The sequence below is a fragment of the Lampetra planeri genome, unplaced genomic scaffold, assembly GCF_965212315.1.
Source record: "Lampetra planeri unplaced genomic scaffold, kcLamPlan1.2.h2 scaffold_686, whole genome shotgun sequence".
In the NCBI taxonomy this organism is placed as follows: Eukaryota; Metazoa; Chordata; class Hyperoartia; order Petromyzontiformes; family Petromyzontidae; genus Lampetra; species Lampetra planeri.
The window spans coordinates 14,663-40,915 of NW_027615509.1; the positions used below are offsets into that span (position 1 = coordinate 14,663).

At 45.0% G+C, this 26,253-nt stretch overlaps 1 protein-coding gene across 1 annotated transcript; it reads right to left on the minus strand.

Moving 5' to 3' along the window:
• Nucleotides 1-1,804: 1,804 nt before the first annotated feature.
• On the minus strand, nucleotides 1,805-26,152 carry LOC144741738 (adhesion G protein-coupled receptor L2-like; the record flags this gene model as incomplete). Its single annotated transcript, XM_078624242.1, has 19 exons — nucleotides 1,805-2,047; nucleotides 2,149-2,334; nucleotides 2,369-2,694; nucleotides 5,821-5,946; nucleotides 6,901-6,997; nucleotides 7,673-7,801; nucleotides 8,241-8,409; nucleotides 9,424-9,515; nucleotides 11,520-11,586; nucleotides 12,266-12,486; nucleotides 12,911-13,120; nucleotides 14,040-14,213; nucleotides 14,929-15,134; nucleotides 15,494-15,616; nucleotides 18,152-18,335; nucleotides 21,350-21,388; nucleotides 23,363-23,548; nucleotides 24,566-24,676; nucleotides 25,971-26,152. Coding segments are annotated over 19 exons (3,071 nt in total), but the record flags the coding sequence as incomplete, so codon positions are not given.
• Between the last annotated feature and the right edge of the window lie 101 nt (nucleotides 26,153-26,253).

Genomic DNA, 26,253 nt, shown 5'->3' on the forward strand with positions numbered 1-26,253 from the left:
GTTAAACAATGTCGAAATTTCTGTTTCTCTCTATCAAACTGAAACAAAGCGTCCACCTGTTACTTTTAGGATGGACATGCCATTCGCCTCATGAGACTACAACAAACCTCGACTACACGTCGAAACTAGGAAACTGTTTGTCACGAGTCTTTGTCAGAGAAATGTCCAGAGAAACATTTCAAACACACACAAGTCACAACATCTCTTGGCGCCAACCACAGACAATATCTAGCTGATGCGGCACCGTTCCGTATGGTGTTGATCTACATCTTACCTGACCGATGACGCCATTGCTCCACCTCTCCCTCAACCCGCATGCGCTGACTTCGCCAACAACAATGGCGGGTTACCGTGTTCCATTGGTTCTGCTTTGGTGATTTGTCTCACTCCACAGAAATGTCTCCTTTTAAGTTCGAGCCACCATCGTCGTCTTCGTGTGTTTTTAATCGTATGCTCATGTTTTATTCGGTTTTGGGTTTGGGTGTATTTTCTGTGTCAGCGTTACTGCGCCACGCACAGGCCTGGCATGTATACTACAGCGATTTCAACGGTCTCGTGTGGACGCGAATATTCATTCAATGAATATGTGTAAAGGTGAGAAAATAACCAGCCCTTCGCGAGCAAAAGCAGGTCTATATGTTCGTTTTTGGTCAAAACAAACGGGGGAAACGTGAATGAACAGACATCTGGGAACAAGAAAAAAAATTCACATTTATTTGATATCAAACAGGAGTTGAATTAAATATCAGCTGATGATGGGCTCTTACAAAACAAATAAAATGAACCTAAACATTGCTGCCACAACTTTTTCAACCATGTTCTTTTTTTTCTTTATTTTGTTTTTTGAATACACTTCAGTTAATAAATTAATTGGTGTCAAAGGATGAGACAATTCTGCAAAACTGCAGTATCACATTGACACAAACACAAGTCTTTAAACCTGACAATTTCTTTCAAGTAAAATAAATTACACAAGTATCCAATTCCCTCTGAATCTGTGCATGGTCGGTGATAACAAATATACTACTGGCAAAAACTCATCATTCATGAAAGCAAAAGCACTTCACAAGCAGAGACGTGAGCATGATTCTTTATGGATTGATATCGCTTGAAATATTTCTTTTATCATATTCAAACATACTACAACAAGTCAAGTTGTGAGAGGAAAAAGCACATTTCCCCTGAAGATATCTGAAGATCCTATTAACATTGAAAGGGCGTAACTACTGAATGGTTGCCATGGATTTTTTTTTTTTTCTTGTTTCCTCTTTTTCATTTGACTTTTTTTACACTAGTGGTACAGCAAAATATATTTTCTTTAGCTGTTACTTTGACAACAGTTACTTGTGCAATAGAGAAAATATAAGGCCTGAGTCTGAATTAGTGGTTTCTTAACTTTACAGTCCTGAATGTGGAGCCACACTAGTTTCTAGTTCTGTACATTGTTACTAAAAAGACCCTGGTTCTGCAAAGTCCTACAGGATATGTCACGAGTTTTATTGTTCTTTGCTTGGACTTTTTTTTTTCATCTCCTTTTCTTCAACTCGTCGTTCACAACAGTGGCCCGTGTGTTGTTCTCTGCACCTCTTCAGTCCAATAGCAGAGCTTTCACAGTCCACATTTGTCTGGCCTCCGATGGACGTGTTTTAAGTGTTAATGAGATCTGTGTGCAAAAGTCATTTATTCATTCCTTTACCCACCCAACAACACTTCACTTCCTGTTCTAACAGGAAGAGTATGTGGAGTGCGGAGCCAGACTTGCCGGCTCTCTTGACATCAATCGAAAGCACCCATCTGTTCAAACCTGTGCACATAACACCAGCCAGCTCAGAGGCTTGTAATGAGCTGCATTTGTCCATCGCTGGGGGCCCTCTCCTTCCTGTGCACAATCTTCACTGTTGGGTGGAATGATGCAGCCGTCGCTGGTGCCTCGATTTATGTGGTAATAGGACAGGGGCTGTGGTGCATCACCAAGCTCGGGCATGCTTTTATGATATGTGTCCTCGCTCTCGCTTCGAGGTGAGGGGGAGAGGTCCTCCTCCTCATCCTGCGGATATGAGGAAGCTGAGGGGTGAGGGCGAGTCTCTCAAGTTGGGCATGCTAGTGTAAAGCGAAGTCTCTATTATTGTTGGGTGAGTGAGAGCCCACGTCCTCCACTGCAGTCACAGTCTCAGAGCCATGGCCACCTTGCCCCTCCAGACGACTGGGGGCTTTCTGGGCACTGTAGAGCAAGGAGTGAGTCCTCTGGGGCAGGAGAGGGGCCTCCAGCGCCTCTTTGTGGTGGGGGTGCAGGAGCAGCTCCAGGGTGGCGTGGCCTCCTCTTCCACTTCTTCTCTGGGGGAGACGACGCCTCGGTGTGATCCGCCACAATGGCATCATCTTCGCTGCCGCTGCCACCCCCACCTCGGTCAACTGTCACCCTGGTCTGCGGAGGCAGGGCTCTGTCCCTCTCCCTCTGGGCGTCACGACCTTTGGGGGGCCCACGGGGCCTAAGGTTGTTGTGGACTATCTCAGATATGATCATCTTCTCAAAGGCAGCATCGTCCAGGTTTAGACCGCCCAGCTCACCTGGGGCTCGAACGCCAACGGCCTCATAGTCATCGTCTCGCAGGGAGTAGCTGTTGTTGAAATTGCCATTGAGGGGAAGGGTGTCCATGGCACTGATGTCCCTGCTGTTGCTCAGAGAGTTCTGTCCTGCAAGAAATGGCAAAAAGGACAGGTGAGATAGAAAAATTCCAATTTGACAGAACAAGACTGTCTACAATGCACCATCCACATGTACTTGATACTGCTCAGGACACTTCCATCTTGTGCTCTTTGATCTCAGGGTTAATTACATTATACAACCGAAATCTCAAGAACCCAATTAGCTGCATGCACCGTGTCTGTATTCTTTGTGGATGAATATCCTCATAGCCAATCTAAGAGATTATCCTGAACAATATAAGAGCAACGAGGAAAAAATGATGGCAGAAAGGCAAACACGTAAAAAAAACATAATAATACAGCAGCACACTATGAAGAGGCCAATGAGCAGGTAACAACATGGCAAACACACAAAATGCAACAGACGAGATGAGAGCAAAAGAAATTAATAAGTACAAGCTGATGAGGAAGTGTTGTGACATTAACAACGAATGAAACATTCCGCCTGTTAAAAGAAGGCAAGACAAGTAATATCCAACACAGATGGCCCGCCACCTTTCTGCACTGGGGCCCCACAAGCACAGCCACAACCCCCACACCACGACAGACAGGCACGGTGCAATGACTCACTTCGCCACCACTCACATCAAGTATGTCTGCTCAGGCTATCTGGCCTAAGAACAGCTGATGTGCAAAAAAAGTAAAACAGATGCGTTTTTTCAGTTGCAGCAGAATCAACAAAATCACTGAAATAAGACAAAAGTGGAAGCTCGCAAACATCCAGCGTGGATTCAGTCGGTCCGTCCGCGATTGTGTCCTTGCATTTAGCTAGATTTTAGAGCAAGCAATGCATTGCTCAAATTATTACAAGAGGATGGAGAAGAAATTGTGATTTCTGCCAGTTTGGTGGAGCTAAAGGACAAATCAAGGACAAACTGAATCCTGGACTCAGCAGGTGAAAGGGTTCAGCAGCAAGCTAAGTCTTTTTTACAAACTCTACAAGAAAAGAAGGGACATTTCCATATAAAATGAATTAATTTCCTTTTTTTCCTTCCAACCTATCTACCAGTTTCCTGTGAACTAAATACCCCCCCGACAGACACACACACACACACACACACACACAGAGGAGAATGCTCTAATATTGCGCAACTCTGAGACTAAGCTAGTAGTAGGATGAAAGTGGAGGGGACAGCTTGATTTGATGGGAGGGTTTTATTTCCTGGCTACGCTGTGAACCTCGAAGTGAAAGCTGACATTTTTCGGGGGTGAAGGCTGTGTCGTCACAGGCGTTGCGGTGAGGGTGTCATAGTTTTGGGTTTCAGACAAGCGTGTCAGCAAATGGATGCACTGAATTCAATCTCTGAAAGTGCCATCCGACATTTCTAAAAGTGCAAAGGTGCAAGACAAAGTCAGAAGAAGGATTATTAGACACATCTCCGAATAGACCCCAGTCCAGATTTGCATTTGTTTATGCACAGACAGGTATTGTCTACTGGGAGAGAGCAGGAAATGATGTGAACAGAATTCAACTGGACACCATGACAGCTGCACTCTGGGAAACCGATCCAGAGGAGATTCGTCCAAGATGTTCTTACACATTTAACTGCATGGGGATGAACATCTGCAGAGCATTACTTAGCATTAATACACTTACAACAGAGGACACGCTCATCCTTTTGCGGACGCTAAATGTAATGACTATAACAGGCGAAATTTGAAAGAGCTCATGTTAAAGTTGACAGTCTCTCAGCACATCGTTCATACTTGGTGATCTTCACACCAGGGTTTGACATTTGTTTGTCAGGCTGTTGCTCCCGCAACTCATACTACTTCCATATGCTAAATCCCATTTTTCCTCCTACATGTCTTGATCTCCTGAGTTTAAAAAAAAAAAAAGGCTCTCAGTGTGGGTAATAATCCGCTCTCGGCGCAGAGTGACGCGTTTGTGTTGGAACACGACAGCGTCTAGCCTCAGGGGGAGAAGAAGCATTTCTGAGGGTGAAGGAGATGTTTACGCCGGCACTCGGGACAACCTGTTAATTAAATAGTGCCACTTTTATCTGTCTCTGCTGCTGTGATGTTAACGTGCAATTATCCTACATTGATTAAGCAGGTAATCAGTTTAAGGTAATAAAGCACAAGCTGTCTCAATTCTGCGCTGAGCACACATACACACATACAGGCACAGGCACACACACGCACACGCACACACACGGCTTGTACGATGTCTTTGATTCTTCTTACAAATATTGTTTTGGTTTCAGCCCTGTGTTATTATGAGACATAGATTCCTTGTGACACAGCGAGACTGTAATGATTGCATCTGGTCCTAGTTCTACATATTACAGCATAATCCGTCTGTACACACCTCCCATTAATGCTGCTTTTCTATATTCTCTTTTATCATCAAATGCTTGAGAATATCTGATGGCTATGACTCTGCCCGCACTGCGTCATGCGCTTCTGTTTCTTTTTTTTTTTTTTCGTCTTCTTTGATTGGGTTTCTTTTGCTCTGCCAGCAAGGAACTAGGCCACCATAAACACTGACATGATTGAAATCAAACTTGGTCTAATTTGAAGTGACCTGAATGAAATACAGCAATTTTCAATGTGTTACCATCCTTAAACACTGAGTAATGATATAAATGATCAGGACCGATGTGCAAAGAGCTCTTCCTCCAAAAAAGATCAAATCAATGCTCGGAGGAGGAGACGAGACAGAATCACAGTCCCTGAGTGTATATCTCTCTGGGTTTACATGCAAAAAATGCACATCGGTGAGCATAATATAGGGACGGTGGCAGACATGAGGAATAAATGCAGCAGTTATTCTAATGCATTCTGTGTCAGAGCCACATCGCTCTTCCATAAACCAAGCGGGTTCATTTAACATTTTGTATTTTTGTTCTGAGACTGATTCCATTTTTATACCTGTTCTTCACCACCTGTAGCACCAAGACTAAAACATAATCTCCAGTGATGTGGTTGAGGTATAGACAGATGCTGTTATGTTGATAAGTTTGACATGAATGTTTAAAAGCTACTGACGAGCACCTCTTGCAACTTTTTCTCCTGTTTCCTCTTTATCCCCTTCAGACATTGAAAAAAAAGCTTATTTCTAAGCATGCTGAATAGTTGCTTTAAGAATAACGGTGGAGGGTAGATGTGCACCTGGAGAGTGAAAAGCCGGTGGAGAGGGGGTGTTGCACACCACAGTTTCTGCCAGCAGGTTGTTATAAGGGTTAGTGTCGTGGGTACGGAGGAGAGGGTTAGTTAGGAGGTAGTTTCCAGTCATGCCTGAAATAACAGGAAGAGAGAGAGAGAGACAGAGAGAGAGAAATATAATCAGGGACGGTCAGGTTCAAATAGGATGATGTACGTCATGGTCTGAGGCAGGCTGTCGACATAAACAAAATCTGACACCGCAAAATGTTTCTGACCTGTGAACCGTCTATTATGGACAAAGACATTGGTCAACGCAAGACATTATCCAAACAGGCAGCTGATCTGGCTGACAAACAATATCATCATGACACGTCTTGACCAGGCAGCACAGCTGCAGTGAAACAAATTCATCCCAACTAACCGCTCCCTCTGAGACACCAGACAGAAACTGTCCATACGGCCTGCCATGGATAATATAGTGTCCCCATCATCTCCAGCATGCATGTGTGAATCCTCAAGAATGTAAGAACTACTCTCCATCACTTAGATTGATAGTGGAAAAGCTCGGAGCTGGCATCTACCCCATACAACGACAGCCAAATTCTGCATTGGCACTGTCTGGAGCGTGAGCTTTACGATGCTGGGATGTATCCCAAAACCTCCTCCGACCTCCGACTGACTTTGCTCACCCCCTCACCTTCATCCTGACAGTCACCACAGGGTGAAGTGGAGTTAGGACGCTGCTGCAGAGCCTCACGTCAAGGTTGATAGGATTTGAGCTAATCAGTCACATTAGGGACTAAATGTGACACCTCCTTTCCGTTTCCCTTCTCTCTTTTTTAAGAGGATCCCAGAGAGAAGGAAAGTGCAGGAAAAAGGGTATGAACTTTTCCATACAAGCGACATTTAATGCTATTTTTGATTTCTTGACGTTCAGAGCAAGGCAAAATTTAAGTGTTATCTTCTTTTTGGAGTTGGCCTGGAGCCATGAACGCAGCATCCATTGATGTGTTTATTTCAAAAAGCTCCATCACAAAGAGAATAGCATATGTGTCTCGTCTGGTGGAGGACGAAAAGCTTGCTTACCCTGGTTGAGTGTGGAGGTGCTGTTTATGTCTCCTGAGATGAAGGAGGACTCCGACTGTTTCCTCACAGTGTCGTTCCACATCCGCCTGATGCGGCTCTGGTTCGGGAGGAAAGGAGCCTGATCAGGACTCAGCATGGTGTTTGTCAAATGTTCTGACCCACTGCTTTGAGTGGGTACGTGGGTTTCTGTTTCAAACCTGCACTTGAATATGTGATTATGTACAAACGAGATCCAATTCTGGGGCTGATGTGAGCACAAGCTTGCACCGAACGGTGAAGAGGTGGATAAGTCAATTATATGACTTTTCTTTCTTCTGAGAGGAGCCTTTATTCTCTACATTTTCTACAGTTTACTTTGCAGTCTTTGTAAGAAGGTCAAAAGCCACAAAGATACTTTCAACATGAATGCTGGCAGCTTATTTTTTATTACTGTGCTGATCTTACAACTTGAAGCATGCAAAGTGAAACCTTTTTGGATGGGCCAGAGTCGGGGGGATGTGTCTAGTTTTTACTCACCCTAAACTGTCATGAAATCATTAATGCTGGCTTAAATATGCGTTCTGTGTCTGCACCCACCAACCTGACGTCACTTTTTCTAGAACTGTCGTCTAGCAGTCATATCCCTATAAGGAGGTTCCCTGATGGTGGAACGAGCTACCAGAATTTGTCGGTGCAGGTGTGTCCTTTGCTATCGAGCTGTCACCACATGGCAATTATATGTCAGAAAGGTTCTAACGTAATCAGGGTGACAACGCTGAGGTCTTCATCTTACCTGAGTAGCGGACGAGTAGCGGGCTGTCGATCGAGAAGTTGCCGTCTTGGCTGAACTGTGGGAGCCCTCAGGGGGCAGAGCGCCGCAGCACTGGGACTGACGGAAACATTTGCTGTACTCTTTGCGGACCTGCAGAGGAACGAAAAATCAGGGCAGAATGAGCATGCAGATCCAGACGGTAACACAACCCCCCCACGCGCCAACACGCCCACGCTCACAATGGATGCACATTCCAAATCTTTTATCAAATGCCATCCAGCTGACAGCCGTTTAAATGTCACAACTGTGAGAACAAGAATAACCAATGTGGTTGTTTATGTTTAAAAACAGAATCCGTGGTGCTGAAAGTACAAATGTAGAATGTTCCACTGAAATTCACGGAACAAGTTATAACTTTCCTTTAAACCGACTGACATATACGATATAAACTACATGGGTCTGCTGTCTTTAGCGTGAGGATGGTATGTGAGGCCTTTTTTTCTTAATCCATGTGTGAAATCAGCTTCCTGACATCCTGCCTCAGGTAAGTGCTCTGGTACGACAAAAGTCACACAGAACAAGATCTTACTTTTTTCTGGAGGAGGCAGTGGAAGATGAAGATGAACATTCCTTGGAGAGTGTTGAAGACGGTGAAGAGGTAAGCCATGACGATGGACGATTCATTGAGGAAGAACAAGCCAAAGGACCATGTTAGTCCGAGAAGACAAAGTAGGGCAAAAGCACCCAACACCCACGATCTGTGAAAAAGAAAAAAGAAGAAGAGCAATATTAACAAGGTGATTTTTGCTTTGGTGATTGTCTCCTGCTGGACAGAGGAGGTGTCCTGAATAAACACTGCATTGTGTATTTCAGCCCTGTTTTTTCTTGGAGCTACAGAAACAACTAGGACCATGTGAAGTTTTTTTTTTTTTTTTTTTTTTTTTCCTGGGTGGCTTACAGGAAAACCTAGAAGAAATAGGATCACTAAACAGTCAGTTTCAATGACAATGGCTGGTTGTTATTGATACACACGAGAGAAGTGAGCCACCCCGAGAGAGATACGGTGAGCCGGGAGAAGAAATGTAACCGCAGCATGTCACGAAGAGATCCATAGACAAGAAAAACGAGATGCACAGTTGAGAGCGATCGGGAGCGCTGTCCAGTTCTTCATGCTGGATTTATTTCCAATAATAAAATAATCACACTAAATGCATCCAATTGTCTCACTGTTTTACAAGCTATTATTTTAGACAAGGAAACTGACCACATGACGGAACTGAGGGAACCCCTCAATAAGGAGAGCTCATATGTTTTGATAGCTCAAGATGGTGTGAAATTCAAAATCCACAAATGTGCTCCGATACGCTTTTTTTCAGAGTGGTTGCCCACATAGCATATGTTGGCCTGTCCTCAAACATACTGCTGAACAAGAAACCAGGCGCAGAAATTGTGCAGACCCATAAAAGGGTGTTGGGTGGTGTGTGTGTGTGGGGGGGGGGGGGGGCACTGGAGCAAAAGTTAGTGAAGGTCAGGAATTTTGTCAAGTTATAGATATAGCCCTGCACACTGGCAATACAAAAATATAAAAACAAAATTAAAAGGCACCATCTACAGATAGAAATAAAACCTGAAAGGGGAAAAATATAGTATGGTCAGGTTCAAAAGACCTGTGGACTCTCAGTCAGGAGGCAAAATCGTGTATATCATTTTCACACACAGAGACCAAGCAATCACAGTCGGTCCACCGAATCTCTAAGAGTTACACCCCTCACCTGATACTCCCCAGCCTGCATGAGTCAGGTTTCATGGAGGTGGAATGCTTCACCATCTTGTACATTGTCACCACCAGGAAGATGACATTGACCTGTCAAAAGAGACATATGAGGATTTACAGACTGCACTTAGAATAGCATCCAATTCCTGCAGCTAACACCCATAGTTATGTTTCACATTGACTTATGGCAGCTTCGGAATATTGCTTAATCTATAGTGGTTTCGGCTCAATGGCCGGCTATGACCAGCATACCTTAACTGAGAGGAATATGAAATTTTAATGCCTCTGTGCAGATCATAAAGTACATGGAATTCCAAGGGAACGAAAGGTTAACAGAGGTTAACGCATTAGTCTACTTCACACTGCTCTGGCCTTCAATATAAGCATAGAAAGTTTCTCTTCCCTCCCTCCTGGTTGACATTATACTCAGTTACAGGTTTGAGCAAACACACACTGAAAATCCTTGGTAAGAACATAAGTGTCTCAATCTGACGAAGCTCAGGCAGATCTGATGTACCACAAACAAAAGCTCCAGAAAAACACAGAGAGGAAAGAGAAGAGATGAGCGCCATATTTTAGAAACAATTTTCAGAGGCCAGGAAAAACACTGGAGTGATTCAAGCCATACATCCAGAGAGGTTTCAACGCTTTCCAGGACGTCTCTCTATAAGCACCTGAGGGCCTGTGACCACCAAGGGAAAGGGAGGAGAAATGCTTGAGTTTGGCCCAACATGATATTAAAGGTTTTGAAATACACAGCCAGGAAATATTCAACTATATGTGAACTTATCTGTTTATAAGAATGCATTTCCAAAGCGGGATCGATTCAGCATACACAAAGGGAGATATTTTTAAAAGCATGAGTTGGAAAGAAAAGAACTCTATAATTTAGATATAGAGTTCTCTGGTTATCAAATACTTTATTTTGAATTCCTCCTTCAACTCCTTCATTATACACATGTGGGTGCTTTCTATAAAAAAAAAAAAAAAAAAAACATCACAAGGCAAGAAAAAAAGGCTTTAAACCAAAACAAAGACGAGTGAAAAGCAGATGGAAACGGACAACAGACAGAAAAAGATGGAAGCAGAAGGGAGTGGCTAGGAGGACGGTGTGTGAGGCTTTTAGATCGCTGCATAGAGTGATGCCAGGTTTTGTCTCCGTGTCACTGGGGCCGATTTACATCTGCATGAGTCGAATGGACGGAGATGCATTTAACACAGCCGCAAGTGATGACACAGATCCGGTGAGGCAGGCAGGCAGGCAGGCAGACAGACAGACAGACAGACAAAGAGGCGAGGAAGCAGGGAGGCGGAAAGCCGAGGCAAACACATGGACTCCCCCCTCCCTTGTCTCCAAGGGGCCGTCCGCTACAGTATTCAGGTCTTTTACTTCTCTGCTAAGTACATCTCAAAAACACATAACACATCTCATGCATGTATCGCATATACGGAACGATTTACATGTGTGGTGGCACATGCACCTGTGTGGATGCCGTGTGTGTTTGTTCAGGACGGCGTACACACACTCCTGCATGCATGCGTGAGATGTACGTTCCGACGCGGATCGAGTCATTGTGAACACTCAGTGCACCCCATGAAATATTAAAAGGTCAAGATGGAGACGTCCGCGCGCTTGGATTGGCTGGGGACTAGTCATGATCCTCAGCAGGTCTATGAGCTGGGCACGGTTGTCTGGCCCACCCACTCATGACTTCCATGTTTCCACTGGCCCCTCACAACCACCCGGCCACCCCCACCCGGCCTCCACCACAACCAGCGGCCTTGGTTTTCACACTGAGCAAATGACCTTCATGCTTGAGATGATTCCTCCTCCTCATTGCGTGATGTGAAGATTCTCTAGATGTGCAGCAAACAGATATAAGACCAATTCTGATTTCAGAGGATTACATAGCTGAGTGGACACTGACGTCCTGGTGTCAGCTTTAATGGGACCGCTTTCCTTTCATGCAAATTGATCGGAGACAGCAGCACTAAGAGGTTGCTGCCACCACACACAGAGGGAAAATCTATAAAATGTTTTCAAAGCTTTTCTTTGAAAGACGAAAAAAATGATCACGTGCAAACACGACGTACCACAATTATGACTGTTACAGGTCCAGTGAAGCTCCAGATGAAATGGTTATCCACCCTCAGCCAGCACCTGTGGTGTACAAGAAGGTGATATTAAAGAAGTCATCGCCCCAAAAACAAGGCTGGATCCCATCAATCAGCTCCGCTGATGACAGTGAAGGAACCCTGACTTTGAGGGCGCTCTGGCCACATGGAAGGAGGAGGGGCAGTCTAAAAGGGTGTCGGTTGATGGACTCGTCACTTCATAGTCTGCCGGTGTTTAACGATGTGCCATGTGTAACTGAGCCTCACTAATGTGTGCTTATTAATGGACACTTCACTTAGCTCATTCCACAAAACTGTATTCTCTTGCATATGGTCCTGTCAATGTGATTTTATTTTATTATGTGTTTTAAATCTCTCAGAGCTTTTAATGTTGTGATTCTATGTTCATGTTTAGCATCTTACACCAAGACACATTCTTGGTACGTAGAAACCAACTTGGCGGTGAACAACAGATCCTCTGCGTCATAAAGCTTGCTGCTCAGATGTAGAAAATGTCCACACAAAGGCAGCAATTATCCACATGGAAAGAATAAGAAACAGCACTGCAGCTAGCCAGTGCATTCATTACCGGTGCTTCAGCTCTTAGACTTGTTTTAGCTGTGACAAGGTGTAAATTTACCCGGGGCAGAGGTGGACTGCTCTTCGTCATATTACTATCATTAGCACACACACACATGCTGTGTGGGCAAAGATGGCGCACTTACGCTCTCTGTGTGCCGTAGCTGCGGTAGTCGATGGCTGCCGAGATGCCCACCACAGCAGCTGGAAAGAGGTACCCAGCGATGTAATAGTACTTCCTGCGTGAGAATTCGCTCTCGAACACCTCGACCAGCATGAGGTAAAGCTGCACACCCTCTAGACACATCCAGGCAAACGCTGCCAGGAAGCAGAAGTGCAGAACCCCAGCGATGATGGAGCATACAACCTAAAAGGAGGACAGAGAAAGATGTTAAGAAGAAAAGACACACAGAGGAACAACTGGTTACAAATAGTTTTTTCCCACATGGTGCAAAAGGGATGAAACTTAAGTCAGACCAGGCCAGAGGTCAAACCCTGCAATAATATGAAACCTAAAATAACAATTTTGCTCTCACAGCAACATTTGTTTGCAAAAGACAAGTTTTGTTTGACATAAGCAGGTTCTGTCTTCTTCATTCCCTTTTTCTTCCTGACCTGCGATAGTTCAGGTCAAGACAGAATCTTTTCTTGTTCTTTTTGTGTCTTTGGTCTTTACTGAAACTTTTTTCATATCAAGAATAAAAATCAAGATACTGAAGAGAGGGAATTCGTATCTTAAAGGTCAATCACAAGATAAGCTCGTTCATTAGTGTCTCCGCACTTCACATTACCTTTGGTTCGGTCATGTTGATGCCCACGAGGAAGACCAGCTCTCCAATGAACAGGTTGAGGCAGAGGTTTTTGTGGATGGTGTTGCGATCGCTCTGCAGACCTCTGAAGAAGCAAAAGGTGTAGAGACTAATGGCCAGGCACACGAGAGACACGGCGATTCCCATCCTGGTGATGACGGTGAGAAGGAGCTCATGGACGCTTCCTTTACCCTGCAGAGAAGCACGCACAGCCTGGAATGACCTTCACTTCCCCAGTCGTCGTGCCGATCGGTGGCGTTAAAGCACATAATGGTTGGTGCTGCATCTGCTGAAGTGTGAACACCTGGCGACACTCAAGCTGAACATGCCAACAGCACATTATGTGGTCTGAACCGTGACATGATGTCAACATGCGGGTGCTGTATCCGAAGCCGCATTTCAATCCGCTTCAGATCGAAAATGTAGGACGTTTCGAGATGCAAATATGCAAAATAGACTCGACCGGCGTCTGAAATATCACTCAAGGACACGGTGGCCCAAAAGTGAGGCAATGCCTCCTGCAAAATTTGTAATTTCCTTGAGGACGGCAGACGTCTCAGTAAAGGTGGCATGTCGGGAATCCGTGTGTGGCTAAGCCTATAACCTCAGGGTTCTGGTTTCAAGCTGTGGTTAAGGTTGAGGTTAAGACAGATGACAAGGACAGGGTTCACGAGTAGGGACGTATTATCAAACTGACCACAAACGGATCCTGGACATTTATTACTAGCGAGGTCCCTGCTCCACATGCCATTTATCAAGTAATTAAACTGTAATTGGGAAAGGAGAGCGCGCCACGTCAAGAGGAGTGGAAACAGAAGTTTGAGTTGTTTCCCATGATTCTCTGGGACATATGCATGAAGGAATATTAGACACGGGCTGCAGGTAAAATATAATTAGTTCTGACAATGGTGTAGTAGTTCCTACCCTGATCTACAATCTCTTTAAAGTGACGGCCCGTTTCATTTCTCCACCTCATCTCACACCTCACGCTTACCTTCTCCCCCAGCTATAATCTAATTATCTCCACTGAAACGCCATTCTGGTAGCTGCTGCATGGGCACAACTCCATCAGCGGGATGGCAAGCAGAAACAGGCTTGTGCAGCCACTCACCACGTTTCCCCGATGAGCCATGAGGATGGCGAAATTGGTTAAGTGACTGCAGGAACAAGTGGTGTGGCTCTTGTTGGTGTCCAGCAGTTTGCAGCCCTGAGTGGACCAGTAGCCCATCATGCTCCGCTCCGAGTAATTCCAGAAGGAACAGTTGGGATTGTAGTAGTGTTCCTTCTACAAAAAAAACACACAGAGGCAGTCGTACATGAATACTGTGTTATGAATGAGTGTGTGCAACCAACTTGTGTTGTATTGTGTCAGTGTCTATTGTTTCAGTGTGCTGCATCATTGGAAGAACGACTGGTGAAAGTGATCCACAACAAGAAATATAACAGACCAAATGTGGTGGGGGTGTTGGAGGTGCTTTTATGGCAAAAGTGTTAATGATTTTACTACGTTCTAAAGCTTCACTTATGCTTCTGCATTGAACTGACGTGAGCCCTTCACCATCCTACCCCGTACGCCACACCACCCAGTGCCGTAGCCTAAGCCGCACCTGTGCAGTACCCTACTCCACACCGTACTCTGCCCCCAAGCAATAGCACTTCAAGCAATACCAACTGAAAGTCACTTCTTGTTACCACAGCAACACCAACAAGCTCAGCCAAACAATTTTCACCTGACTTTTTCAGACAAAAACTGCCTTCTGGAAAACTGTATTTTCTCTGAAAACACAGATGTACCACTCCGAGAGCTGGGACGCAAACAGCTCTTGTCGTCTGCAGAGGTCTGCATAGTTAAATTTCTGGAGAGGTGCACGTCAAACTCTGCAATGCGCAACGCTTTGACACAGAAGCATAAATCAGGCTTTAAAGGATTTGTCCCCAAAAACATCGCGTGGCCCCTTCAGCCCAGCTGTTTTGGGACGCAGTCTTCAGAGGTGACTTACATCCAAGTGCTCCAGCGTGAAGATCACAGGGTCAGCCACAAACACCCGGCTGGACTCCTTCGTAATCGACGCTGAGAGGATGTGAGAGTTGACGGTGAGGGAGAGGTTGCGTTTGTTCCAGTCTCCCATTCCCCTCAGGGTGGCGTTCTCTGTGCCCAGGAACTGACCCAGATGTTTGTAAAGCACAAACACCAACTTGGCCACACCTGCAACACACAGTAATATAATAATCAATTCACAGGCTCATTCACTGTTTGCAAGGCCTGAGAGCTTGAAGCTTACTGAAGGAAATGTGACGGCACTGATCTTCTCGTCTAACCTTTGCAGTGTTATAAGAGCAGATATCATAGAAATAGTGTATTTCTCTTGAAATACACAAAGTGCAGCATTGACCCTGTTTAAATGACTTTACAGCTAGATATAGATATACTTTGTGGCAGACTCAAGGTCCACAATGAACAGTATTTTTTAAATGCAATACCTGCCTGAATGGTTCAGTGAAGGAATAGCAGGGTTTCATAAGTAATGTTACTTCTGTCTTTTGAACACGGAGGGGTTTTCTTACCGTTTTTGCTGTTGACTTTGACCGTGTTGGAGGAGATTTGAAGAGACGCTCCGCCCTTGCTAGTCTGAGGAAACCTGAAGTCCTGCACTTGACCATCGGTGCTCAGCACATAGACATCTAAAACTGATAGGAAGAGAAGTTACTTCCAATGATTCCTTTTCACAAAGCTGAGGCTTTGATAGAGCTCCAAGCTAAATGCAGGGGAGGGGACAAGTTAGGATTCATTTATTATGCCAGCAATGCAATCCCATGTTATTTGGCACGACCCCATACGGCGCCATTTCCTTTATCTAAAACATGTTACTGAGCTATCGGTGTGTAATGTGAAAGCCTCTGAGGGAAAGCGAGGAAAACAACAACACGAGCAGCCATAGAGGATGAGCTAATGTGAGCGCACAACCTACTGCAGCATGAATGTCAAATATTCATAGGATCAAAAATATCATTGAGCTTTTACTTTAACTTTTTTCTTTCCCCTGTGGGTTCAGATAACTCTGGGCTCGACGAGCAAATCTCTGAAAATCCTCCAAATTCCTGCAACCCCCTCTCCCCAGTATGCCGGCACCCGGGTGGTGCTCCCTTTGATGTGTGAAATTACTGAGGGGTCAGGAGGACACACGTATGAGCACACTCGCTCACATCAGAAACACCCTCACTTCCTCAGATAGATGGCTTCTGACAGACGGAGGACAGGGATTGTTCGCTGCTTGCTTTCCTCACCCTGCCTCGGCCTATTTTTGTTGTGTTTTGTTTTTTGGTCTGTCTACTCTGCCTCCTACTTCCACTGCTTTGTCCGGAATGTTCATCTAGACGTGGCATCTGGGCTAAATAGGGGGATCATTCTTCGAACCATCACAGGAGGTGTGTTTTTCTTCATTTGACTCTATTTATGCTTCTCCGCTGACATGTCCACTCAATTGCCGAGACAAGCGACAACTTGACAAGCTCATAAAAGCAGCAGTGATTAAGGAGCCAATATACAGCCCATTAAAAATGTATTAATCAGTGCTTTTGAAGAGACAGAGCAACTTATCGGCTTAGCTAACTACCACTTAATGGGAAAGGCCGGGAGAGAACAGATAGGGAACTGTGTGAATGGAGCATTGTCATTCAAATAGTTTCTTTGTTTTGAACCTGGAGGTCTGGATCTCGCAGCACACATCCAACACAGTTCCATTACTATGCAAGGAACGGATTAAAAATCAATGAGGTGTAAGACAAAGGGGCTGAGTGGAAGCCCATAACCGTGGCAGCAAGGCGCTACGAGGAGGAACACGACAGGTCACTGCACAAAGCTTGACTCAACTGAATGAGATCATGTTGCTAATAAACTGCCTGTGATGACACGTTCACTTGTTTCACAGATGCAGGGACCACAGTTTGAGATGGTAAATGGACCATAGTGATCAGCACCAAATGAAAGCTTCCCTACTTTGCACCCTGAGGTCTGTTTATAGTGTGAGCATTGGCACGACAAAACCAAAGGCACCTTAGACATTTAAATGCTGGGAGTCGCTTTTACTCTGCTGCTGCTAGAAGATCTCCTCTCATCAACACTCCTTTCTCAAGATTAAGTAACAAAATCATTGTAATTGGTCCACTAAGCAAGAATTCTAATGGCAACCGCAAAACGAATGCAAACTCGATCCAATCTGCCTGCAGTGAAACCGTACACGCTCCGATTGTTATTATAGGCATCTGACAGCATCACAGAAAGGATCCCTACTGATGTGTCTCAGATGCAACTCTTAAATCTTCAGGGAGGGTGAGTGTTTGAAAGAAGACAACAGTGCGTGTGGGGAGTTGCCATTCGGAAGCGAGAGTGAAGCACAGAGCTGGAATAACGTCACAAAAAAACAGCTTAGCGTTATCTGGAAGATTAAACGCCAAATGAGGCGCCCCACTTTGTGAAGCTCTCATACTCTATATTTGGGAAGACACTGAAGTAAGTTGTGCTACATTTGGATGTAAACACAGCAGTGATCATTTGGAAAGGAAAGAAAAGGTGGAGACTTGCGGCCGACGAAATGAAAATCAGCTCATTTGATCAGCTGAAGACACTGGTGACCTGGCTTCAATGACGTTGCACACAAAAGAACGGAAATGTCGTACAGAAGAGCTGTTTGGTGGCAATGAGCAATGATGGTACTTATTCAATGAGCCATGTTTCCGCTCGTTATCCACCTAAAACATTAACGTTACTGAAAGGGACACTCTGTTCTCTTTATGATGTTGTCAAACACGGGTAATAACAATCTGAGCCCGTCGGTGGGAAGAAAACAAGCACTTGAAGTGGATGGATTTTAACATGGACAATTGCCCTGCAGTTGCAGAAGGAAAGAGTGATTCCAGTCATTCTCATTCCTCGCATCTTCCTGACTTCAGCACACACACACACACACACACATTCAGGCACTGATGCCAACCAGCCTATTGGGGTAACAAGGGGTTCAGATGTTGTTCGAGGTATCGACTGAAGCTGTAACCCTACATTTACAGATTAGGTGTCCATTTTGAAAACAGCTCCTGGCCTTTGACACACAATAAAAACCCTGAAATGTGATCAACAGCCAACAAGAGAAATAATCATCAGTACAGCAGACTGTGAGTGACAGATGTTGTTTTATCTCTTTCACAGTTGGTGGCTGAGCAACTTACTGATATTTTCTGCGGGCACTTTCACAATAGCCGGCTCAATCAGGTTCTCTGCTAGGACAAACGCCCCTTCCTCCAGGGTATCCAGTAACATCGTGGCGGCGTGTGTTTGTTCTGTGGAATTCATGTCTTTCCAGGATTTCAGAGCTTCCGGCCTCAGGAGGTTGTTGACGGTGTCCACGATTGCCTGTATCCATGGAGACAGGAGATTTGTCAGCTTGATGATTCTTGCCGTCGTAACTTCAGTTTAACAACAAAGAGCAGGGACTGGGTAAATGGTAGAAAAGGGCATGCATGGCCGACAGTGGACAGCAACAACAGCTGAGATGGATATAAACATATATAAACAGCCTTCTGGCTGAATACACAGGGTCAGGGAAGTCAAGGGCAAAAGAAACAATAATGATGGTCCGAAAATGCAACAGGGTGTATTATTATTACGTATAATTCTGGTATTGGCCATGTGGACAAAGCTTTCTTTTTGCTCTGTGCATCATCAATCAGTGTTAAATAATATATATATATGTTTGATGAGTTAAAAAAAAACATGGAGCAAATGTTTCCCCTTTCTACTGAATGAAGCTGTCAACAACGGTGCACTCTCAGTTCCTGGTTTCCAGTTGTTATCTTCCAAATAATGTTATCACTATAACACGTTCTGCCCATACTGGTCTTTAACAGTATTCTCCAGAAGGAAAGAGGGCATTATCATGTAATCCATGTCCGGAGTGGTAGTCTGAGCGGAGATAGGGAGAAAATACTGCTTGTTTTCAATGGCAATCCTTTCATTTCCTGGTTTCTGATAAGCAGTAAGTCAGCAAAACATTCCACAAAATCCAGAATCACATGTTGATAAAACTAGAGTTTCCTTCGACCCTGGCTGGGTCAGTTCAGGATTTATTTTATTACGTCGGCCACAGACAGGCAGGTAATGTCGTTTCAGAATCTAGAGCTGGCACTTTGATACATCAGAGTGACAATTTAACCACAGGTGCCATTAACAGCAGCAAGGCCCACCACAATAACAGTAATTAACCACAACAAGCCCTTGCTCACTATACCAATTAGTCACAGCTGTGATTATCCAAAACAGTAAATGACCACAGAGAGGACTATCCATTTGCCTGGAATAACAAGAAAGCGGATCAACCAGTGTCTGCACCAGTATATGATTAACCGCAACATTTAACCAGTGTGCTCCTATTAACCACCGCAGTGATGACTGTATCCAGACATGGGCCAGCGCTGTGTCTTCATCTCTCAGGCTTAAGCACAGAAATCAATCTCTGTGTCCCTGACCTTGCAGGCAACTGGGAGCCTGTGGGCTGTGACTATGATCGGCGTTAAGTTTGTGTGTGTGTGTGTGTGTGTGTGTGTGTGTACAGAAGAGTAAGGTTGATTACAGAGCCATTACAACCAGACAGGCTCCGAATGTTCTTTCCTCCCATGGTGAGCCACCCTCAAAGGACCCATGAAATGGAAAAGGATGAGAAAAGAATGTCTCTAATTTGTGTAGCACAGAACGAAAATATGTTCTGATTGAATATGCTTAATTTTTTGTCTGGGAAGAGGTTAATTTACAAATCCCTTGGGTGCTGCCAGGGAGCCCCTGCGGCTGGCTAAACACGGATGCATTGAGGGGAGAGCTCTGCAAACATCCACGCAGGGCTGGAAATGTACAGAGCCGACGAATTAACCTGGAACAGTGTGTCCAGAACTGATTTTAGAGACAGCATACCAATGAAAGGACACAAACTATACACGAGGTATACGCCGTGGGATCGTTTGACGTCGTCAGGCTGACAGGGTTGCACATCTTAAATCACATGTGAATATGAACACAGGGTGCCAAGGAAACACATGTAAGAGTGTTTGATAGAACAATTTTCCTTATGGTAACTCATTTTATTCATACTTATCTGTTTATACAGTGTTTTTATTACTCTCCCTGTGGTCTGGACACACATAAATCAGATGATTATAACGTCACAGCTCATCTGGTTATAGACATCGTTTGCCTCATTTCCTCCCTGGCATTGGATTTGCTCAAGGAAAACTGTAATTGATTAAAATGTCACTAATAAAATCAATGACTTCTGTGTGCCCCTTTTTCCTGACATGGAGTTTTGTTCTGTATCCCTTTGAGATTTTGTGGATGTGCACACATCGCCTTTCACCTAAAGCTGCTGGGTAAATGTCAAATTGGCGGCACTGGAGGAACCATCAAGTGACCAAAGCCATTACGATACGGTGACCGGGAGCCATGAATGTCGGCCAGAACACCTGGTACATGTGGTGAGGTGTTATAAATCAAAGTCGGGGGAGAGGGTCTGACAATCCCCCGACAGTCCCCAAGATGTTAATTCTTGACCAAAGTGGACTGTGCACAAAACAGACATTTCAATTCATAGTCATGACCAGAGCTAAGATAAAAAATCAGCAAAGGGAAATGCAGCGTCCGTTCCCCACAGTGAAACGAGCCCTCGACAAGCTGTGAGCCACCGAGCAATAAGAAAACCGATCATTTGTTTCAGCACAGTGTTTACACCCATGCCCTTGTCTTTCAGCTGAACCTTCCTGAGGAAATAAATTCGGACACAGCAGAAGCAAAGCAAAATGTTAAAATCAGGGTGGAACACACAAATATTAATGGGCTAAAAAATTAATCCCACAGATAGAAACACGACTGCGACAGAAGGAGATTTTTTCTTGCTAAGGGGACAGGGGAGACTAGAAATTGTATAATGTAAGCAAGTGAAAACTGAGCACACTGCCACTTTGATCACACTTCTGGCTGACAGGGAGGTGCAATTACGACCGTGGGAAGGCAATTATTCACACAACGTATAAAGAGCTGACAAGAGAGACGGAGTGAGAAAAAGAGTGGGGGAGGAGGGAGAGGAGGAGGAGGAGGAAGGAGGGAGAAATGAAACAAAGATGTACAAGTGATTGCACGGAGGGCGGGAAACAGGACATAGATGGGGTGATACTGACATCGTCAGATGGCCAGAATGTTTCGGGGAGGGGGAGTGGACAGACAAATCGGACGAGAGAGGACGAGAGCAGTCAGATCTTGTGTACGCACAGGGCAAACACATACTGTCGTAAGACAATCAGGGACACAGAGACAGACAGAGTAGCATGCTGCCCGGAATGGGATCGAGGGTTAAACATCAGCAGAGAAAAGACTAGCTGTTATACCTTCATGTACGCCCTGCATGTCTTCTCTCTTTTTTGCAGCTTTTCCACACAACAAGGAGGATTAGGCACAAAAGAATGAAGAAAAAGAGCTGGTAAGAAAAGAGTTTGGGAATAGAGACAATTAAATCATGCCACTTACTAGAAATTATGGAATTAATGACAAAAAAAGGACGCGTTCTGTGAGCTACAACCTTAAAAGAGGGCGAAAGCAGTAAATATGTCAAGGCTACAGCGTTTGAATGCTAAATATGAATAATGCTCGCGTAACAGTGAGAGGAAAAGATGAGAAATGCACAGCAGTGAGGAGGAAAACTGCTGAGACTAGATTTCTGATGCTCCCCATTAGTGATGCTTTCAAATACATTGAGATGATATACAATGCAGGAAGAGGTCATTTGTATTTCATGCCAAGGAGATAGTACACTCCTATTTTACATGGGAAAAAAAAACCCTCTGTTGGTCTCTTGGCATTAAATAAGTTGCCTTATTTTCCTAATTGAGTCACACTTGAGAAAATTGCTCTCTCACGCTGCAACAACGAGATGAATGTTCTCCATCTATCTGACATCCTCTGGTGTTTTAAGCCAAAGCAAAACCCATACAGAAAAGGATTCCTTTATGTTCATACGCAACTGTTCCAGTGGTTTGTGCATTATAATTGCTCATAGTGATGCAACGGCACAGACTAATTGCTGAATTCGTCTCAGCACCTATGGAAGTTATTGTTTTCTGGCCACAGTTTGGCAGCTCTGTTACCAGGCCAGAAGCTCAAGATGGAGCATTGAGCAGCAGCACATATTTCCCTCAAGGGAAGGAAAAGGGGAACAGTGGAGTGAAGAACAGTAACTAGTGGAACGTTGAGTGGACTGGATCCAGACTGAAATAAAACAGATTTATTTCAACATGATACATCATTTACACTTGCTGTCCTGACTTAAATACATGTTATGTGTTTTTTTATCCCCAGACATTATAAATGGGTGAGAAATTAAAGGACAAACCAGCATGACATGTCTAATTAAGGTTGCGGGCCACCGCAGGGCAACCAGAACAACTTCAAGGCATTCTGAACTCTGTTCGTCTTAGGAACTCCAGTGGGATAAACACCACTAATCTGAAGAGTCATTCTGACAACAGAACCATGGTTTGGGATCAGGTGTTTCATTTCATATCAGTCTCATATGTATTTATGGTATATTTCATCAGGTGCAGACAATTGTTTTTACATTTATTTTCAAGAAAATCGTTGTTTCCTTATTGTATGGCTGGAGAATTCCAGAAACCAATGGAATGAATTAAAAATGTATGTTTGGAGCTAGAAACACTGGTATGTTGCTTTAACTGATTTACAGATTGTTGTTAACTGACTTGTTCATCACTGTAACACGAAAAGTGTTGCGACGAGAAGCCTGTTAGCTCTCATCAGTACATGTGTGCTGTCGGAACATACGGCCACAAACAACCGGCGTCATCTCCGGTGCAAATCACCGTGTTTACAGAGAAACTGCTGCCTGAATAACAATGTCATTTTTCAAACTGTCAGTCATCTCTCCATGGGACCACCAGCAGCTGAGCCATCGAGGTGGGTCTTTGGCAGGTTCTGCTCCTCGCTGGGTGCCTGCAGAAGCTCTGGTAGAGAGCTTTTTTTCCCCACACTCGTCAGCCATGACGCGTTATTCTTGGAGTCGATAGGGGGCTTGTGGCCATTAGCTCCCTCGAGGTGGAATTAGCAGGTGTTTTTCCAAAAGTTGATAATTACCAGGAAGCCACACAGCAATGAACCCCCCCCCCCCACGATTGCTCGAGAGCCCTGAGCCACTCACCCCCCGGACTTGACTTGAATGTGTGTGCGTGCATGCATCAAGCTCTCTCTCTGATTTGCGTGTAGCGTTTGGTGCCCTGCTGATGAATGTCCTGAGTCATGCTGATTTCGTGTTTGGGCAAAAAAGGGGGGGGGGGGGGGGCAAAGTTGAATGAGGGGTTACAGCAGGCCGGAGAGGAATCTCACAGTACCTTGTTGAAGCTGCGTCCAGCTGAGTCTTTCTCGTTGGGTTTGAGCTCCTGCAGCTGGGCGTCCAGGATGTCCACAAGCTGCTCCATCAGGCGCACCGAGGAGCTGACGTCCCCAGCAAAAACAGGGCCCAGTGTGTGGCGCGCCAGCTCGTTGGCCAAGTTGGCAGCGTTTTCACCACTTCGAATCTGACGACAAACAAGCCAGGTGAATTTTCTTGCTGGCATTAACAATGTCAACACAGAATCACAGCGTCCGTGTTGCCGGGGATATAATGTGGATATAATTGGGAGTTTCTGTGCTGTCGCGCATCGATCGGTGCGTCCCAGCGGTTCGTTTGCGTTGACGTGTCGGTGCACCCAACCTGCTTGACCTGAGGTTTGACCCAGGTTATTCTACCTGCTTATTTTAGTCCGTATGGTGCTGGTCTTTGTGGTATATCTTTACCTACAGTACACAAGTCTGTGTTAAGAGGAAACATGCTTTTATTAAAAATGGATCCAACCAGACCATTGTATCTTACACAGAACAAGGGAAGTGTGTTTGAAAGCAATTTTTTTGTTGTTTGTTTCAAGCTTTTCACCACAATTCAGTTATTTTATCTCCTCTTAACCCCTTTCCCCCTTTCTTTTTTCTGTAATACAAAACAAACATCCACAGTCAAAAGAGAATGTAGGATACAAGCTGACTTTGAGTCAACAGCATTTGTTCTTCATTTCAGTTTGTTGTTTGCAGACCCCCCCCCCACCACCACCACCACCACCACCAAAATCCGGCTCAGAATTGATATGTAGTGTAGAATCGGCTACATACAGCTCAGAATTTAGTAATTTCATGCATTGCTAAAAGCGGTTTTTGAACCTGCAGCAGAGTTTTTCTCCCCCATCGACAGACAAAAAAAAGATTCTTTTTTTTTTTTTTTTTAAGACGCAGTGCATTTTGTGTTTGTATTGTGTTCCGGCTGTTCAGACTATCTGTGCATCAGCTTCTACCTGCATGATTGTGGAAAATCCAAGTGAAGAAAAATAAGCTGCATTTACTCGTGAGGATTTAACACCAATTATGTTCTTCTTCTTCAAACCAAACTGAAGCTACACAGCAGGTGTACATTTCCACGGGGCTCTATTTCTGATTCCACAATACAATCGGTGTTTTACCACTTCATTAGGGGGCCTTAGCAGTGAAACATGCCTGCGCCATTTTACCTTTTGTGCCACTTGAGTCACCCAGTGGGAAGTGCAGTTGCTGAGGTCGGGTCCTTTGGAGCACCAGGTTCCTGCCACAGTGCAGAGAAAGGACGCGATGCCTGTCGTACCACAGAGTAAACACAGCGGTTGGAGACACACCAAAATCCACTTCATTCATCCAAACTGTTGAGCAGGAACAGTCATTTCCAAACATCCTTTTACGGTCGGCAGGAAGCAGGAAGAAAAATGCAGAGGGGATTCTGACAACACCGCTTGGACAAAACTGAGAGGGGGAAAAAAAAATGTGTCTGTGTCTGTACACAGACTGGAGGATCGTAAACATTCCTTGTGCTGCCTGAGATGTCTAAATAAAATACAAGATTACTCCTAATGAATGTCACTTCAATGACAACAGCGACATCTCCTTCCCTCTTCACCCTCACAGTCAAAACATTGTCTCTTCCTTGCTTTCATCCTCCAATAGCCCGGCTTTCCCACGGTGACAGGCCTGTCAGTCTCCGTGACGGGGTGTTAACGTAACTCCAGTGGGATCCCTGTGCGAGCCTCATCGTCAACAGAGCTGCCGCTGCGACGACCATTAGCACAATGTTCTTCTTTGTGTTGCTTGTGATCCACAACTTTGCACGTTTTCAGAGATACTTTTGGTGTTTTTACTGTTATGCAATATACATGTGTGACAAACTTCCCAGGTATCAGTTGGATTTGACTTTGTCGTGTTTCTAGGCGCTGTGATGTAGACATACGCAACCAATTTTCTCTGTGGCTGCAGGAGAGAAAAAGCAAACTGTGCGTTATGCCGTTACGTTGGGTTTTTTTTTATTGTGATCTACTGAAATCCTCTTTGACATCTTGGGCAAGAGAAAGAAGACGACACCATCTGCAGCTACAGGATGAATGAATGAATGTGTTTCCCTCTTCCGCGTCTCATAACGTGGGAGAAAAGAACATGTTTGTCAGTGCACATGTCTACGTGGATCGTTCATTCGTTTGTTCGGCAGCTCGGTTGCGGTGGAGCTGGAGCCGAACCCAGCTGTAAAATGGGAGAAGGGTGGGGTACACCCTGGATGAGTCACCATTTCACCACGCCAACTACAAAACTATCATTCACACCTACGGGCAGGTTAGAGTGGTGAGAGTAATGACTGCTGACCAGGAATCGAACCCTGTATCGTCTTGGCATGGGACCTATGTAACATGTGACAGTGGGATGAACCACTGTGATGGAGGTGTGTCCTTCATTCATCATCTCCTGTCTGCTCCGGTTCCGGGTCGCGGTTGCGCTGCAGCCGAGGAGGGTACGTGGAGGTATGCCAGCTCAACTCAGGGCCACATGAAAGACAGACAACCATTGACGCACACGTTTGACACTCCAGCCTTGACACCAGGATTACCTTTGGTGCCCTTCGGGACACGGCCGTTCCACACTCGTCCCGGTGTGCGTCTGAGGCCAGTCGATGGCTCTTCTCCTGGTCGCCTCACAGAAGCGTCTGGGTGTCGGGTGGGCATCTCTGGCACCGTGGGGTTCCACTGTACCTGACCCCCGCGTGTCCTCAAACGGATCTCGCCCATCTCTGGGGTCTGCTCCTGAAAGGGTGGTGTCAACTTTTCCCCCTTCCCAGTGGACATTGTGGTGGGTGATCACGGTCACAGTCTTGGCGGCAGAGGGAGAGACAGAGAAATCTTCC